This window comes from Cucurbita pepo, chromosome 8 (genome assembly GCF_057944985.1).
Source record: "Cucurbita pepo subsp. pepo isolate OVF chromosome 8, ASM5794498v1, whole genome shotgun sequence".
NCBI lineage: Eukaryota > Viridiplantae > Streptophyta > Magnoliopsida > Cucurbitales > Cucurbitaceae > Cucurbita > Cucurbita pepo.
This window is the reverse complement of record NC_141805.1, coordinates 11,706,436-11,723,605: the sequence shown is the minus strand read 5'-3', so window position 1 is coordinate 11,723,605 and position 17,170 is coordinate 11,706,436. Positions and strand designations below refer to the sequence as shown.

Below are 17,170 nucleotides of genomic sequence, written 5' to 3'. Positions count from 1 at the left end.
ACAAAATATGGTTAACTTGGTAGTTTATATCGTCATTAATCCAACACACGTAGACTGTTAGTTCTATTTTGTACTGTTCGGGTGTTTCAACTCAAGATAACTCGTAAAATATTAAATTTTTGGTAAGCAATTATCATGACTGTAACTCATTTCGTCAAGGTCTTTTTGTTGGCTCCGAAAGAACCATGATCATGCATAACTAGGTGACAAGCAAGTAAATATGATCTCACCTTCCATCCGTAGATGTGTGTGAGTTTTGCTCCAACTAGTACTATACTGTGATTGACGACTCCTTGTCTTCACTTGATACAAGATAGTTGAAGTCCTCGAAAACTTGAAAATCTTAATCTAGGAATGTGGAACCAGACAGCTACAACTGACTTTCAGGCATGACTCTTATGCTTAACACTCACGTACGCTCTTGCAACATGCCCTCTTTGGATACTATGACTCGTAATGGGAAGACCTAAAAATCATAAAGTATTCTCGCTCAACATACATAAGTAAATGGGTCGAGAGAGATAGTACAGTAAGCAGCTGAGTAGCTATCCAATCATTTAATCGATTGGGAAATAAGATTTGAGCATACAGATGAATCGATACAATTCGATAAATGGAGAAGATGGGATGGTAATGGTAGAGAGTGGGTTCAAATTGGTTTGCCAAAATGGATTGTTAAAGGTAAATTCATCCACCAATGAATGTAATTGAAGAACACAGTTGTGGTCTCTCTCTCTCACTCTCTGGACATAGCAATTGACGAAAATAGATATGTTGTTCTAAAAGAAGGTCTTTTGAGCTTAGCACATTGAACTTCGCTCATATCACACTTTCTCCCTTACAAATTCAGCTGCTTTGGTTACACCATTTTTGGCCATTCCCCCTTTTGTGACAAGGACTGCGCCTCACCATCTCCCACCTGCGTTGTCAACATTTCATTGGACCATTCCAAGCCATTCAAATTCCACATTTGCCCTTCCGTTCCATCCCGTAGCGTCTAAAATTCGTTAAGTGTGACATGAATTTAATATCTTAATTAATTGATGAGTAAATTATAATTCAAAATTTCGACTATAAATTAAATATTAAAATAAGGAGAGTGGAATACAATTATTTATTATTATTTTTTTTTCATCACGTGGGAAAGTTACAAGCTATAAAGATCACGGACAACCTAGTAAACATAATTATAAGATAAACGCCGCCGTTTTATGTTTCTTAATCAAATTCCACACACTCGCTCACAGTTTTAGAGACGATTTGGAACTTTATATATAATATAATATAATATAATATATATTGTTTTTTTTTTTTTTTACTTTTTACCCCTAAACGGTAATTGGTTCGTCGGAAGATATTTTACTCTGTGGGTCCCACCTCATACTGTAGTTGTTGAGACATACTGCATAAAATCTGGGTCCCGCTCGAGGCCGGCCATTGTTTCCGGCGAGAGAACGATTTCCAGATCGATGCTGCCGTTACCATCTCGACCGGGGAAGGCGGAGATCTTGCCGTCGAATTTGTTGGCTCTTCCGCTTCGGACGGCGATTGGACGGCCCCAACCGAAATCGTTGTCGTACATCGGAAATCTCGGCGAGCTGCCCATGGTGATTGACGCACCGTCGTTGTTTCCGAGAGGGAATAGCCGTGGATGGCTCTCCCAATTGGCGATTTCCCGGCGGACGGTGGCATCATCGTATGCCACTACGTTTTTATGCAGCAGATCGGCGCACCACCAGAGATCGTTCGACAGAAGCTCTCCGACCGACGCCACCGTCGGAGTACTCTGTATCGCGTTGCCGAAGTAATACGGCTCCAGCCGTGGATTCAGCCGGTGACGGCAGTTCACCGCTATACGAAACGTCGTCGTTTTAGACGGGTCTAGTTTCCTCGCACGTGTCACAGAGCGCCACAATTGTCCGCACAACGATTGGAAAGACGAAATCTCAGCCGTCCGATTTGGGACGTTAGTTTTAATCAAATTCTCCAAGACGGACGTTATATTCCCGTTGACGGTTTTCCAACTGTCATTCCCCTGTTTCCCCAAAATCTCAACAGCGTCGGCAAACCCATTGACCGGCTTCCGTCCGGCGATCTGGTTGTTCGTGTTGGCCTTCAGCTTCAGCTTCAAAATGGATTCTCGCGTAAAGTGAAAAATCCTCTCTCTCAACGGCTCATCGCCGTTGAACGTCACCACCGGACCACCTTCGGGAAATTTCAGCACCGCCGGCGAGTTAAAAACAGTGTCTCTACAGAAATCCGGCGACTTCGATATCTTCTTAGTCCCTTTGCAAATTTCAGCCAATGTGTTGAAAAAGTGCCAGAAAGAGGTCCCGTCGGTGACAGCATGGTTGACAGTACACCCAACAAACACTCCATCAGCTAGCTCCGTCACCTATCAAAACCAAATTCAAATATTCCGCCGTCAAATTCCAAAACAGGGGATTCATTGTTTGAGACATGTTACATTCATTTAAAACATCACGAACAAACCTGAACAGCTAGCAAGGGCTTAAAGTGGCCGGAGTAGCTAATAGTGTGATCGAATTGAAAAAACTCCTTGAAGTAATCGGGGACATCGCCGGGAGAGATAAGGGTATTAAGAGTGATATGTTTAGCCTTCGCCTCAATGAATTCAACCCCGGAATCATTGCAAAGTATGTGAACATGGCTGTCGGAGTCAGTGGAGAAGCGGCCGGCGAGAGGGGGGAAGTGGGAGAGAGTGGCGGAGAGAGCTCGTTTGAGAAAGGAGAAGAAATCAGAAACAGAGTAAGGAGGAGAAGGAAGAAGAACACCCTTTTGAATATAGTGACAGGAGAGCATCGGAAGATCGGAAACAGAGAGCTTGAGGGAGGCGAGGGAGGAAGGTTGATCGGGAAAAACAGAGCATCGAGAGAGAATAGAAACGGAAGAGGAAGGCATGGTTGGGTTCGGTTCGGTTCGGTTCGGTTCGGTTCGGTTTGGTTGTGGAAATTAAGGTTGGGATTGAAAGGGAGAGGGAGGGGGAAGGGAGAATATATAGGAGTTGGATTCATGCACTTTGAGTACTTGGGGGAATTGGGATTGGACCTACAAAAATAATTATTAATATAAAAATGATTAATATAAAAATGATTAATATATGTGTCAGCTTTGGAATGGATGACGTGGCGAGAAGAGAATCCAGTCAGAAGGGGAGACTAAGGTTGAAGAAGGACACATGGATTCTTTACTCTGCCCAACACTAAAAAACATGATCCCTTCCATCTTTGTCGGACCAAAATAATTAAAAAAATATCATCTTGATGTTAGGGAAATTAGCAAATTCTTAAAAAAAATAAATATATATATATATATATATATATATATATATATATATATATCATATTTGATTTTGTATTTAATGGAAATTTATCGTTGTTGTCACGTAAACAACGAGTATTGCGTTAGCGTGCAGTTTTGCTTTATTTTGTAGGTCACGTTCTTCCCTTTGTTGTCATGTGAATGTCAGCTATTGCAACACTCGAGTAAATGAGAAGTATATGAATGGACTGATGTCACATTCGAATGAGAGTAATACTAGCTATACCAACAAGGTACAACTTCGTTTTCAGTAGCTTAATTATAAGAATTCCAAAGGTAAGCATGCTTTGTTAGGAATCACGTCTCTCCACAATGGTATAATACTGTCCACTTTGAACATAAGTTCTCATGGCTTTGCTTTGGGCTTTTTAAAAGGTCTCGTACCAATGAAAATAGTATTCCTCACTTATAAACTCATGATCTTCAACTAAATTAACCAATGTGAGACTCACTCTCAATAATCCTCAACAATCCTCCTCTCGAACAAAGTACACTATAAGTCTCCCCTTAATCGAGCCTCGACTCCTTTCTCTAGAGCCCTGAGGCTTATGGAGCTCTCGAATAGCCTCCCCTTAATTGAGGCTCGACTCCCAATAATCCTCAATATGCTTTGCTAAGAGTAGTTTTCTGTTGAGTGATTTCTTGAGAATTTTCGTAGGAAGCACGTGAGTGAGGACAAAATATACTGAAAAAATACGTATTGTTTTGTGGAGGTAGTCTGCACTCCTAGAAGTGAGGAATGAGTGACACGATCATGTCGCAAGGGAATGTCGGGGCCATTAAGTGTTAAATCTTGATTCTAAATCCTTAGCATGGGTTATTATCGCTACGCTATCTATTTGAATTTTGGGAACAACATCACTAAACTTGTCGTTTATCCCGCCTTTAATGATGTGGAAACCAGTAAAAGTAAGAAGTTGAGATTGGATAAAACTCGATCAATGAATAATCATATTCACTCGGTTGAGCTGATCCATAATTAGTTGAGCTAACGTTGTCCATATCATCTTTATATTAATATTAATTACATAAAAGTGTTACATTATTGTAAAATGGCGGCTAAATGTTCCTTAAACACTGTAATCATTAGCCTTTACAAATCACGAATACTAAGAAAAAGAAAAGAAAATTGGTTGGGATTGAATAAAACCCAGACACATAGAGGTCTACATTGAAAAGACACAACTCAAGAACATCACTACATCACCCCTTTAATGTTCTTGTTCATGCACCTCAACCAACAACACCTCCCTTCTCTCTTGTCTTCCCCTATCCTTACCCTTTTTCTTTTCTACTCTTCTTGATTCGATCAAATGATTTAGCTACCGACAATTGGTTTCTGAGATCCCACATCGACTAGAGAGAAAAACGAAAAATTTCTTATATGGGTGTGGAAATCTCTTCTTAGTAGACATGTTTTAAAATCATGATACTGACAACGATACTGTAACAACCCAGATCCACCGCTAGCAGATATTGTTCTCTTTGGGCTTCCCCTCAAGGCTTTAAAACGCGTTTGCTAGAGCAAGGTTTCCACACCCTTATAAATGGTGGTTTGTTCTCCTCCCCAACCAATGTGGGACATCACAAATACGTAACGGATCAAAGCGGACAATATCTTCTAGCGGTGAGTTTGAGTTGTTACAAATGGTAGCAAAGCTAGACACTGGGCGGTGTGTCATCGAGGACGTTGAGCCCTCAAGAGGGATGAATTATGAGATCCCACGTCGGTTGAAGAGGGAAACAAAACATTCCTTATAAGGGTGTGGAAACCTATCCTACTAGACGCGTTTTAAAACCGTGAAGTTGATAACAATATGTAACAGGCCAAAACAGACAATATCATGGATAATATCTACTAGTTATGGACTTGAATTGTTACATAGTTAAATCATAATCATATATTTTCGATTAAGAGATGAGTAGTTCAACTCTCTCCTCTCTTACTCGTTCTTGAACTAAAAAGAAACCGACAGTATTCATTTCCATCTACCCTTCTCTTATTTTATCATTCAATCATTTAATACGAACTCAAAAACTAAAGTATCCACACATGTTATACATTAAGTCTTCATCATTGATAATCATTGTGAGATATGCCCACAATTATTGGATCTATACTATATTTATTAATCAATGAAGCTGGTTTTGTTATGCAATCATAAAATATGTGCATTATGTGCATGTGAGTATATACTTCTTCTATCAAAAATAACATAACGATTTTGACAGAATCGAAGATCGAGGCAACCGACGATTCTATTTTTGAAAAATAAATGAATAATTCAAAAAACAATCACTATTATTTGATTTGGTGACTTGTCACGAACATGTAAAGCAAGATTACAAGGTGATAAGAGTCTCGTAAGAATTAGGGTTTTTCCTTTACGTAATTGTTAGTTATATTCGTTTGGATATAAAACATTATGGGAGACAAAACATAGTGGGTTTAGGAAAATGCTAATTCAAATAATAATAATAATTAAAAACTTAATTATTTGAATAATATGGGTATGAATATGTAATTAATTAAAGTCGAATCTCAATTATTTGTAATTTGATTTTAATTTATTTTTGAGAATTTGTTAAGGACACTAATATTTAATATTTAATATTTAATATTTAAAAAATAATAATAGGTTTGAAAGTTGAAGGGTAAAGTTGGAATTATTTAGCAAATTTGTATGCCAATAATTTTGGTGCAAAATGATGATAGCAGAGAAGAAAGGTTGTGAAGCTTATGAACACCCACGTGAAGGAAAACCAAGTTGTGTCTGACTGATCTGAATCTGAATCAGATCTCATCCCCTCTCCATTATCCATCGATCCATTAATCACCCCCAAATAGTTTTTGTTGCGTCGATCTCACGATCAGCTCAAGCCCACCGCTAGATATTGTTTCGTTCTCCTCTCGAATCGATGTGGGATCTCACAATGAGGAGCGTTAGATGAATACGGCCCTCCACAATGGTATGATATTGTCCGTTTTGCTTTGGGCTTCCCCAAAACGCCTCATACCAATGGAGAGAATATTTCTTGATTATAAACCCATGATCATTCCTTAAATTAGTCGACGTGGGACTTTCATCATCCAACAATGTGGTTTTCACACCCTTAATAAGCGATGTTTCGTTCTTCTCTCCAACCAATGTGAGATCTCACAAATTCATCTCCCTTGAAGGCTAGTATCACCCGGTGTCTTGCACGGATACCATTTGCAACAGCCCAAGTCTACGACGAGTAAATATTGTCCTCTTTAAGCTTTCCTTTTAATGGATTCCTCTCAAGGTTCTAAAACAGATAGGAAGAGATTTCCACACCCTTATAAGAAATGCTTCGTTCTCCTATTCAACCAATGTGGGATCTCACAATTCACCTCAGAAGTATAGCTACCCAGCTTCTAGCTCTAATACCATTTGTAAGAATTTAAGTCCACAGCCAGTAGATATTGTCCTTTTTGAACTTCCTCACCCATGGATTCCCTTACAAGTTTTAAAACGGGTTTGTTAAGAAGAAATTTTCATGTCTTTATAAAGAATGTTTCGCACTCCTCTTCAACTGATATGGAATCTCACATATATTCAGTCATTCGTTCACATTCTCTTAAATTGAATAGAGATTGGATTTGGATATGACGTGGAATCGGCACTGGACCTAGAACACCTAAATGGATAAGTTAGAGTGTGTGTATATGCATATGAAGGCAAAATCTTGTAGATTTAGTTACTTTATGGTTTGGTGTCGTTTAGCAAAAGCAATTGAGTGAGGCATGAGGGTGGAAGGCTTTTTGGGTTAGGAATTACAGACAAGCTCCCAATGTTGCTACAATTTGACCACCAACAACCTGACACTAACCCAGATTGCGAGTAAATTTATAACGAAGGTGGGAGGAATATTCCCACAGCTATATCTCTCTGTGAGGGCCATTATTGAGAGGGAATGAACTGGCCCATACGAAGACAGCTACAACCTCCAACCAAAACATGACAACTCGAAGCACCTAAGGCCTACACAGCTTTCCCACAAGCTGCCTCTTCCATTTCTTCCATGGTTTCATGACGCCCACTACCTGTTCGATGAAAGTCCTCAAAGAACCGAGATGCGCAGAGGTGAGGCAGGGCAGGTGGGGTGGCTTAGCTAAGTGCTGCGAAATGAGAAAGGAAAAGAAAGTGGTGAGTGGGTTATGGATAATGATTGTGGTGGGCACGTTGTGAGTGTGTTGCGCAGACAGTGATATCTCTATAGACATCAACTAAACTAAAACCAAACCAAACCAAACACATAAACCCCACCTTTTCCCCCTACAATGCATGTGGGATCTTCTCATTCTTCTTTCCTTTTCCTCCCCTCTTCATTATTTTCTTAAACCCATAGCCCTCGTGCTCGTGTTTCTTTGTCCATCGTTTCTCATTCTCCTGTCTCTTCATACGTCTTTTAATTGTTACCAATCACTGACTTACATGATACTAAGCATAAGTTCTAGTGGTTCTGTTTTTAGTTTTTTTAAAAAATGTCTTTGGACCCAAGCACGCGTTTCAGTCCCCAATAGCCCGGCCCAAGCCCAAACATGGTTGTCTTGAATATTCATTTTAAGTTTATTACATTAATTAAGACTACACATTGACATGTCCATCTCTACCACATTTATTTACCAATAATATAAGCATACAAACTAATTAATTCAATACCCAAATATCCTCACTTGTATTGTTGCTCCCTTTGCACTTGAAAAACATTGCGGCTGTAAGGACCAATATTTTGGCAGCCATGGATGTTGCCTCCAACGAAGATTCGGTCTTGTAATAGCTTAGGTCCGAGTGAAGAGATCCCACAAATTGGTGTCACGCTATCGTATGGAATTGGGGAATGAGTGTTGGTATTGGGTTGAGTTAGGATGTCGGGAAGATTGACGGTAGTGATATCATGGATGCTTGATCTTCTTCTGTCTTTCCTTCCTGTGAGTTGTCTGATGAAATACTTCTGGGCGTGGCTAGCTACTTGCGTTGGAGTTCTTGTCGTGACGAAGTTACGAGAAATGTTTCGCCAATCTCCTTTACCGTACTTCTTTAGGCCCATCAAGAATTGCCTGTAATTTTAGTCATATCGAACTATCACTACATGAGCTCGAAACTAACTAAAATAGTGAAATAACGCGATAAGCTTGGTTCCATCATCATTTATGTATGAATTAAACCTGTCTCAAGCAGGCAAATTAATGAGTTTATCAAACCTGTGTTCTTCTTCAGTCCAAGGTACTCCCTTTTTCCTTTCATGATCGGAAGGCCGACCGGAGACCCCTCTCTTCCCGGCGCCGCCGTAAACCGACCCAAACCCACATCCGTCATTCGACCATTCCAACACAAAAGAGTTGCCAGTAGCGTACCCCGGAATCGGAACCAGCCCTGCTTCAATATCACTCACATCCGCCACTAACTCTCTGTACTGTTTCATCACGTCGCCGACGGTTTTTCCGGGAATCATGGCGGCGACTTTCAACCACCGGTCCGACGAATCACTGTCAAACAAAGCCAAAGCATTTTCGAACCGCTTGTTCTCCTCCACCGTCCAGTTGGAGCAGCTGGAGCTCCGACGGTCGGTCGCCGGAGACAGAGTTCCAATTCCTCGTTTCATCAACCCAATTTAGAACAATTCAAAAAATAAAACACATAGCAGTGGAAGAAATCAAAAACCCATAAAAACCCAGTTGAAGAAATGCATGAACTTCAAGAATTCAACACCAATTAGATCCAAAACTAAACAGATCGCAAGAAATTGAAACAGAGGAAGAACAGAGCCAAAAAATTCGAGATAGCCCACCAAAATCAACCAAAGAACTTGATCGAACCATACGAAAAACAAAATGGGTTTCTACAGAAAGAAATTAAACAACAAAATTTAGGTTGAGAAAGCGAAAAACATTGATTGGTGCTGCCGGTGGGATCGAGATCTATGGGACAAGAACAAGGCACATAATGAAAAGAGACATAAATTGAGTAAAAGCTGTCGAATTTTGATTGGTGGATATGGAATTTGTAGGGACATTTAAGCTTAATTGGAGAAAAAAAATCAGAGAAATTAAATAATTAATTAAACTTTATAAATCAAATTGAGATGTTGAAGAACAGGTCAATATTAAAATCCGCTAAGAATTTAGATTATTTTGTTGGAGATAAAGACAAAGTGGAAATCAGCTCATTTTTTATTTTTATTTTTATTTTTATTGTGACATTAATCATTACAACAAAGTTATTATACTAATTAATTAATTAATTAATTAATTAAAGTGAAAAGGAGACCACAAAATCAGGATCATCTCGAGGTCTCTGTCATCACTCACAAATAACAACCCACCAAGTACAGCTGCTTCATAATTGTATATTTATTTTAATTAATTCCTTTATTTTTTTTAATTTTTTTTCTATTATCTTTCATTTATTTATTTACTTAATTTCGCTTTGACCTTTCTCCCTTCTGACACCTGTCCCTGCCTCGTTGTACGGACAAAACAAACAAGTATTTTTTGTTTTAAAAAAATTCAAACATGAGATTAATTAATAATTATCTCATCTGTTCATAAAATTCCACCACAAATAATTTTAAAAATAAAAAATAAAGTCAACCCACCTTATACATTATCCACTCTCAAACGCTATTTGACTTTTAAAAAATATATATCGTCACATTTTTAATTATATAAGTATATAAGTAAATGACGGTGCGTGATATATATATATATATATATATATATATATATATATGATCGGATTAAGGTGAGTGACTAAAAATACAAAATATATATAATAATAATACAAAAGAAAAAAATGAAAAGAAAATTCCATTAATAAAATAAAAGAAACAATTTATAAATGATGTGTATAAAAGCAAAAATTAAATTTGTTTGTTCTTATTATTCGTTTCCTGTGGATTAACATTTTGGGAGGTCGCTCGGAGGCGGTAGAAGCGAATGTTTGGGGCCTTTCCCGTTTTCCACCATGAACGCCATCTTCAATCCCCAAGTCGTATGGATTTCCAAATGGCAATGCATGAACCATACTCCTACAAGGTGAAATTAAATCAAAGCCCTTTCAATTTCGCTTCAATAGTTTTAAGATTTGAACAACAACTCGACACAGGGTTGGTTCATATTCTGTTTACCTGGATTGTCCGCACGGAATCTTATTGCTGTCCATCCACCTGATGGAACTCCGATTGTGTTCCTCTCTACTGGATCCACGAGATTGAATTTCTTAGGGTCGGTTTTAGGGTTGAAATTGCCGACCCCTCGACCGACTTCGAAGAAATTGAATCCGTGGAGATGAATGGGATGGTTTTCTGGGGTTACGATTCCTGTATCTTGTAGAACTAGTTCCACTGTGGAGTTGTATTTTAATTTGTAGAGCTTGGTTCCACTTGTGGTCTGCAAATTTTTAGGTCCGGGCCCTGTGTAGTTGAATTTGTGAGGGGGTTTTCCTGGAAAATCTGTGGTGAAAACGCCGTTGATTTTGAAGAAATGTGCTTGTAGAAGAGCGGTTGTGGGCATTGTAAAAGTGACATTGTTAATACTAGCTACTACTCTGCTTCCATTGCCGGCCTTGCAAGTTGGACATGGGTTGATTCCCAGCCCTACAGTGAACAAGAGATGGTGGTCGATTGTCAATGGAACATTGGCAGGGTACTTTTTGGAGTTCAAGCTTCTGAGGGCATTTGTGAAGGCGTTGGCAATTTGTGTAGCGTTTTGGGGAGTGGGGTTGGTGCTTGTTGTGAGGGATGAGGCCATTGTACCGGTGTAGTGCACCGTGGCGGTAGCGGTCTTGTTATCGACCGCAATGGGAGCGTCCATGAATGGAGAGACAGCCACCATGTATTTGCCGGAGTTTTTATCCGTGGTTAAGAGGACGTTGGTGGTCTGGCCAGGAGCAACTAGAACTGTGTCTGTTTTGAATGGTTTGACATATGTGGCGTCGACTTCTACGACTGTTAACTTGTGTCCAGCGACTTTGAAGAACAGTTCTTCATTGAGTGCAGCGTTGATTATGCGTAGTAAATAGGTCTTTCCTTTTTGAACAGGCAATGTGAAGCCCCCTGATTACCAAAAAGAACAACATTAGAAGATCCATCTGAGAAAAGTTCGAATTGGGTCAGTTTCTTGATGGAATTACTTTGTGAAGGACAATTTGACATGGACCCTGAAAGGCCATTGATGGTGTGAGCATCGGAGACATTTGGTGCAAGTCCCGACTTGAGAGCTTCGTTGATCACAGCTTCGGTATCTGATTTCCACCACTCAGCTACACAAATTCAAATCGCCATACATTCCCAAAAGCAAGTCAAAATCTCTATTTTCTAAAAGGATAGAAAGGAGAAGTAGTGAACTTTTGAGGTTCATACCAAGCACAAGGACAGTTTCTTTGTGAGGTGTAGGGAATGGATAAGGCACACCAAGCTTCGGCAAGATGACAATGGCACCATGGACAGTGGCTCTAAGCCAGAGAATATGAGCATGCCAGAAGAGCGTGCCTCTTTGGCCAGTGATGGTGAAGTTGTACACGTAGCTTTGCCCCGGTTGAATCGGACATTGTGTGATGTATGCAGGTCCATCAGCCCAGCCAGTTCGGAGTTGCCTGATTCCATGCCTATACCACCAACATTGTGTTCATGAGACTGTGAGTTATCATACTCCATTACACCACATAGAATATGATTTTGTGGGAACTCACCAGTGAATGGAAAGGTTATATTTGACATGGTTGACGACTTTGACGAGAACCGTATCGTCTTCTCTAGCGTAAAGGGTTGGTCCAGGGAAGAGGCCATTAACGGTGACAATGGGCTTGCTTGAGCATAGTCTGGTTGCCTTCCTCAACACCACCTGACACCCAAAATGGCTCAATATCAGTCATCACAACAGAAACAGGTCATTCGAAGGCCCTGTTTCTTAATAATTATGTTTTAACTTTTAGGAAAGGAGAAAAGTAAAGAAGGGGAAGCTTACATTGAACTTATAATGACGAACTGTGGACTCGGCCAAAGCAGGAAGAAGGCAGCAAAGTGCGAAGAGAACAAAGCATCTGGAGGACTCCATTGAAGGGCTGTGGGGAAGAAATGAAGAAGAAGAAGAAGAAGATGATGAGAAGGATGGGCATGCAAGTCAGGCTTATATACAGAAACTCAAAATAAGGTATTAAGGGAATAAATCTATGTTTTGTTGCCATGTCGTTCTTTCGCAGTTAGGTGATAAGTTAAAACATGACTTCATACAAAAGGATTTTCAGATCAAACCACAATCCGCTGCACCATTTTCTTTTTCCCTTTTTTTCTTTCTTTCTGATATTATTAAACTTAGTTTATTATAATATTCTGGATTCTATCTAAAAAGTAAAAATGTTCATTTTCCAAGGTGTAATTAATTACGATGGTGACAATCAATATATCCCATTTTCATTTCCTTTTTCGTGACAAGTTGAGAACAATCAATTTGAAGGGGGAAGGGTATGAATGATATTTGTTCCAACGAGTCGTGTGTAACAACCTAAGCCTACTGTTAGCAAATATTGTTCGTTTTGCCTCGTTACGTATTGTCGTCAGCTTCATGGTTTTAAAAAGCAACTATTAGGGCCAAGTTTTTGAATGTTTTGTTCCCTTCTCTAACCCATATAGAATCTTACAATTCACCCTCTTTGGAGCCAGTGTCCGCTGACACTGACTTTGATAACATTTGTAACAATCTAAACTCATCGCCAACAGATATTGTTCACGTTAGTTCATTATGTATTATCATTAGCCTCATGATTTTAAATGCGTTTGGTAGGAGGAGGTTTCCACACCTTATATAAAAAGTGTTTCGTTCCCCGGCCTCATGATTTTAAATGTTTGGTAGAGAGAGGTTTCCACCTTTATAAAAAGTGTTCCGGTCCACCCCTTGAAGGCCAGCGTCTGGTTTTAATATCATTTGTAACAACTAAAACTAAAGGGAGTTAACGTTTTGTATATCGCGTATCAAATAGGAAAATCCATTATGGATGCAAACCAAAATTGATGTGAGTTTATATTAATAATATTTAATAATCCAAAGTTAGAAATTTAAAAATAATAATAATAATAATAATAGCAACAACCAGTTTTAAGTTTATTATGAAACTTAATTTTTAATAACATTAATTATTTGTATAAAGATATTAGCTATTTCAATTTTAAAAATATATTCCAAACCCTTCACGTGTTTTTCAATCTTTTTAGCTTTTCTTAACTTACAATATACACATTTCAAAATTAAAATGTTTAATTTCAACAAATTACTATATTTAGTTATTTAAAGAATCAACCATTATTAAAATTTCAAATTCATATTTATTTTTTATATTAAATCAAATAATTTTAAAATAAAATTAAAAAAATAGTTATTTAATTATTATTATTATTATTATGATAATCTTGCAACGGATTAACAAAATTTATGAATTGAACGATCGGCCAACCAAAAGCTACTTTTGGTTTTGCAGTTTCATTATGTGATTAAATGTGTTGAGTGTTTGGCTGTGACGAACAAGAAGCGGGCTGCTCTCTCTGTCATTGTTTTTCTCGCGCCTTCATCTTCTTCAACTCATCGCTCTGATCCCTTTGTTTGCTCTTGTTCTTCAAGGTTTTTGTTTCTACACTTTCATAAACTTCAACCCTTTTCATTATTTTCGATCATCTCAAGAGGGTTCGCTTTGGATCTTCCAGAAATCACTTGATTCTGTTTGCGTTGTGATTGATTTTATATATTGATTTTGAGTTCTTCAAGCATGTGATACGATTCAGTGTTCTCTGTTTTATTTGTGTTCTTTGATTGCGACACTCAAACCTCGGAGTGATTAAAAATTTAGTGCGTTGAATTTTAAATTCATTCGTGGAAAAGGGCAAGTTCATCCGTACCCTTTTATTATTTTAACCAAATTCAAACAATCAGAGTTGAAAAGTTGAATGTGGTTTTGGATTGTTCTTGCCCTCGAGATTATTAGGTTCTAATTTTACTGATTGGGGTTTAGTTTTATAATCAACAGGCTCAGTAGGTATTAGCATATCAAGAGGAACTTTACAATGGCAGAAGATGATGTGTATACAAAAGATGGTACCATTGATATTCATAAGAATCCTGCTAATAAGAAGAAGACTGGAAAATGGAAGGCTTGCCGCTTCATTCTTGGTATGTTTACTCTGTTCTTAACGTTTAATTTTGATTGTTCTTTGCTGAAATTTGTAACGATGATGTTTGTAAAGGGAATGAATGCTGTGAAAGATTGGCATATTATGGGATGAGTACCAATCTAGTGAACTATCTTCAAATACGTCTTAACATGGACAATGTAGCTGCTTCAAATAGTGTTACTAGTTGGTCAGGAACCTGCTACCTTACACCATTGATTGGAGCTTTCTTGGCTGATGCTTACTTGGGAAGATATTGGACCATTGCTAGTTTCTCAATCTTCTATGTCTTTGTAAGTTTTTCTTGTCGAAACGGGCGAAAAGAGAACGAGTTGTTCTTCAAATCACATAAGAACTTGAACTGGGTTGGCTTGAGTCAGTGGCTGCATTGTAGTGATACCATGTTTATGATATATGGTTTTGCAGGGCATGACATTGTTGACGATGGCTGCTTCAGTCCCTGGATTGAAGCCATCTTGTGACAATACTGTTTGCCATCCAACTGGAGGTCAAACTGCTGTCACCTTCATAGCACTTTACTTGATCGCCCTCGGGACCGGGGGAATCAAGCCATGTGTGTCGTCGTTTGGGGCCGATCAATTCGACGAAAATGATGAAGGCGAAAGGAAGAAGAAAAGCTCCTTCTTCAATTGGTTTTACTTTTCAATCAACGTTGGTGCAATGATTGCCTCCTCAGTTCTAGTATGGATACAAATGAATGTAGGGTGGGGGTGGGGCTTTGGAGTTCCTGCAGTAGCCATGGCCATTGCTGTAGTGTTTTTCTTCTCCGGTAGCTCGTTGTACCGTCTGCAAAAGCCAGCAGGAAGTCCTCTCACAAGAATCTTGCAAGTTATAGTTGCAGCTTGTAGGAAACATGGAGTACAAGTTCCAGAGGATAAGTCTCTCCTTTACGAGACTGCTGATGATGTCGAGTCGAAAATCGAAGGAAGTCGCAAGCTCGAGCACACGAACGAGTTAAAGTAAGTATATTATTGGGATCAGAATCGAAGGAAGTCGAAAATTATGGAGAGATTCTTATATTATCCAAATTGGTTACATTTTTTCAGGTTCCTAGATAAGGCTTGTGTATTGAGGGAAAGTGATGGAATGAAGGGGCAAGGGAATGCATGGATACTTTGTACAGTGACACAAGTTGAGGAGCTGAAAAGCATTATCAGGTTGTTGCCTGTGTGGGCGTGTGGAATAGTATTTTCAGCAGTGTATAGCCAAATGAGCACCATGTTTGTTCTACAAGGTAATATAATGGACCAGCACATTGGGGCAAGTTTCAAAATTCCATCGGCCTCGCTTTCGATCTTCGATACCCTCAGCGTTCTCTTTTGGGCTCCCGTATACGACCGACTCATCGTCCCAATGGCGAAGAAGTTCACGAACAATGAGCGTGGCTTCACACAGCTACAACGGATGGGAATAGGACTTGTCATATCTGTTTTCTCCATGGTTGCAGCAGGTGTGTTGGAAGTTTTCAGGCTGGAGTATGTGAGGAAGAACAAGCTATACGATGCGGAGTACATTCCGATGTCGATATTCTGGCAAGTTCCACAGTATTTTTTGATCGGATGTGCAGAAGTGTTCACTTTTATAGGACAGTTAGAGGTTTTCTATGACCAAGCACCGGACGCAATGAGAAGCATGATGGCTGCTCTGTCGCTCACAACGGTTGGATTGGGAAACTACTTAAGCACATTGCTTGTTACAATCGTGACGACCGTGACAACGAGACACGGGAAGCTCGGGTGGATTCCTAATAACTTAAACAAGGGACATCTCGACTATTTCTTCTGGCTGTTGGCCATTCTCAGCGTCCTCAACTTCTTTGCCTATCTCTTTGCGGCTAAGAGCTATCGCTACAAAAAGGTAACAGGTCATTTGCGCTGAAAAAACCAACTTCAATGCTCAGTTCTTAGCTTTTTAATTACATTTACGTTGGATTTGCTTTGCTTTGAATCACTTGTTGGGATTGTTTCTTTTGTTGTTCATTAGTTGCTTTGTTGACTTTGAGGCCTAAATTATTGATTGGGTTTTTGTTTCCAACAGTGTTAAATGTGTGGTTTGATTAATGAAAATATGTTTGGTTTAGGTGAAGAATCATTGCTAATCTTAGAAAAATGGCTGAATGGCTCATGTCTCAACCTTAAACAGGGCTGTCTGTTCAAATTGTTCCCACTTATTTAGCATTTTGAGGATGCCAGCCCCAAGGGTTTCCATGATTGTGTCCCAAAATGTCTCACTAAAATCCACCCTCTTTTTTGGACTAATCAACTCCATGTTCACACTTTCTTTTTAGATTAACTAAGCGTCGATCGGGTTTGTGTTTCGGCTGATTAGTCTAGGTATTTATTCGGTTGATTTCATTCTTTTTTTAGTTCAATGTTGAGAATTTGAATTTCGCGAAACTTACTCGGTAAAGAATTTTGCTACCTTAGAACTGTTATAGTTACGAGCCGCTGTTCACCAGGACTTACGGTAGTCTGACTATCATGAACTTCCTTCCTTAAGGTTGAGACAAGCCTGCCACTAAAATTTACAATTCTGGTAGAAAGCTTTTGACTTCATTTATTTCAAGAAATTGATGTCACATCAGTGATGTTGATATTAGCAAACAAAAGAAACAAGAATCACT

The 17,170-nt window shown here is 39.0% G+C and overlaps 4 protein-coding genes and 1 long non-coding RNA gene across 5 annotated transcripts; 2 read left to right on the top strand and 3 right to left on the bottom strand.

Annotated features, from left to right (window-relative positions):
- Window positions 1–1,299: 1,299 nt before the first annotated feature.
- Window positions 1,300–2,999, bottom strand: LOC111801085 (putative acetyltransferase At3g50280). The gene is made up of 2 exons (XM_023685057.2): window positions 2,494–2,999; window positions 1,300–2,395 (listed from the first exon to the last, which is right to left on the bottom strand). Exons 1-2 carry the CDS (start codon window positions 2,920–2,922, stop codon window positions 1,379–1,381), a joined length of 1,446 nt encoding a protein of 481 aa, XP_023540825.1. The 5' UTR covers window positions 2,923–2,999; the 3' UTR covers window positions 1,300–1,378.
- Window positions 3,000–7,913: 4,914 nt separating this feature from the next.
- Window positions 7,914–9,426, bottom strand: LOC111799642 (transcription factor DIVARICATA-like). Its single transcript, XM_087126352.1, has 2 exons — window positions 8,573–9,426; window positions 7,914–8,428 (listed from the first exon to the last, which is right to left on the bottom strand). Exons 1-2 carry the CDS (start codon window positions 8,971–8,973, stop codon window positions 8,041–8,043), a joined length of 789 nt encoding a protein of 262 aa, XP_086982478.1. The 5' UTR covers window positions 8,974–9,426; the 3' UTR covers window positions 7,914–8,040.
- Window positions 9,427–10,160: 734 nt separating this feature from the next.
- Window positions 10,161–12,482, bottom strand: LOC111799981 (laccase-4-like). The gene is made up of 6 exons (XM_023683538.2): window positions 12,335–12,482; window positions 12,060–12,211; window positions 11,731–11,975; window positions 11,502–11,630; window positions 10,498–11,424; window positions 10,161–10,398 (listed from the first exon to the last, which is right to left on the bottom strand). Exons 1-6 carry the CDS (start codon window positions 12,422–12,424, stop codon window positions 10,268–10,270), a joined length of 1,674 nt encoding a protein of 557 aa, XP_023539306.1. The 5' UTR covers window positions 12,425–12,482; the 3' UTR covers window positions 10,161–10,267.
- LOC111799982 (uncharacterized) lies at window positions 12,118–12,787 on the top strand. The gene is made up of 2 exons (XR_015422173.1): window positions 12,118–12,256; window positions 12,303–12,787. It is a non-coding gene; the product is annotated as an uncharacterized LOC111799982 (long non-coding RNA).
- A 1,022-nt stretch (window positions 12,788–13,809) lies between these two features.
- Window positions 13,810–16,635, top strand: LOC111799979 (protein NRT1/ PTR FAMILY 8.1). The gene is made up of 5 exons (XM_023683536.2): window positions 13,810–13,981; window positions 14,385–14,527; window positions 14,602–14,819; window positions 14,953–15,506; window positions 15,594–16,635. Exons 2-5 carry the CDS (start codon window positions 14,422–14,424, stop codon window positions 16,423–16,425), a joined length of 1,710 nt encoding a protein of 569 aa, XP_023539304.2. The 5' UTR covers window positions 13,810–13,981; window positions 14,385–14,421; the 3' UTR covers window positions 16,426–16,635.
- Window positions 16,636–17,170: the final 535 nt, after the last annotated feature.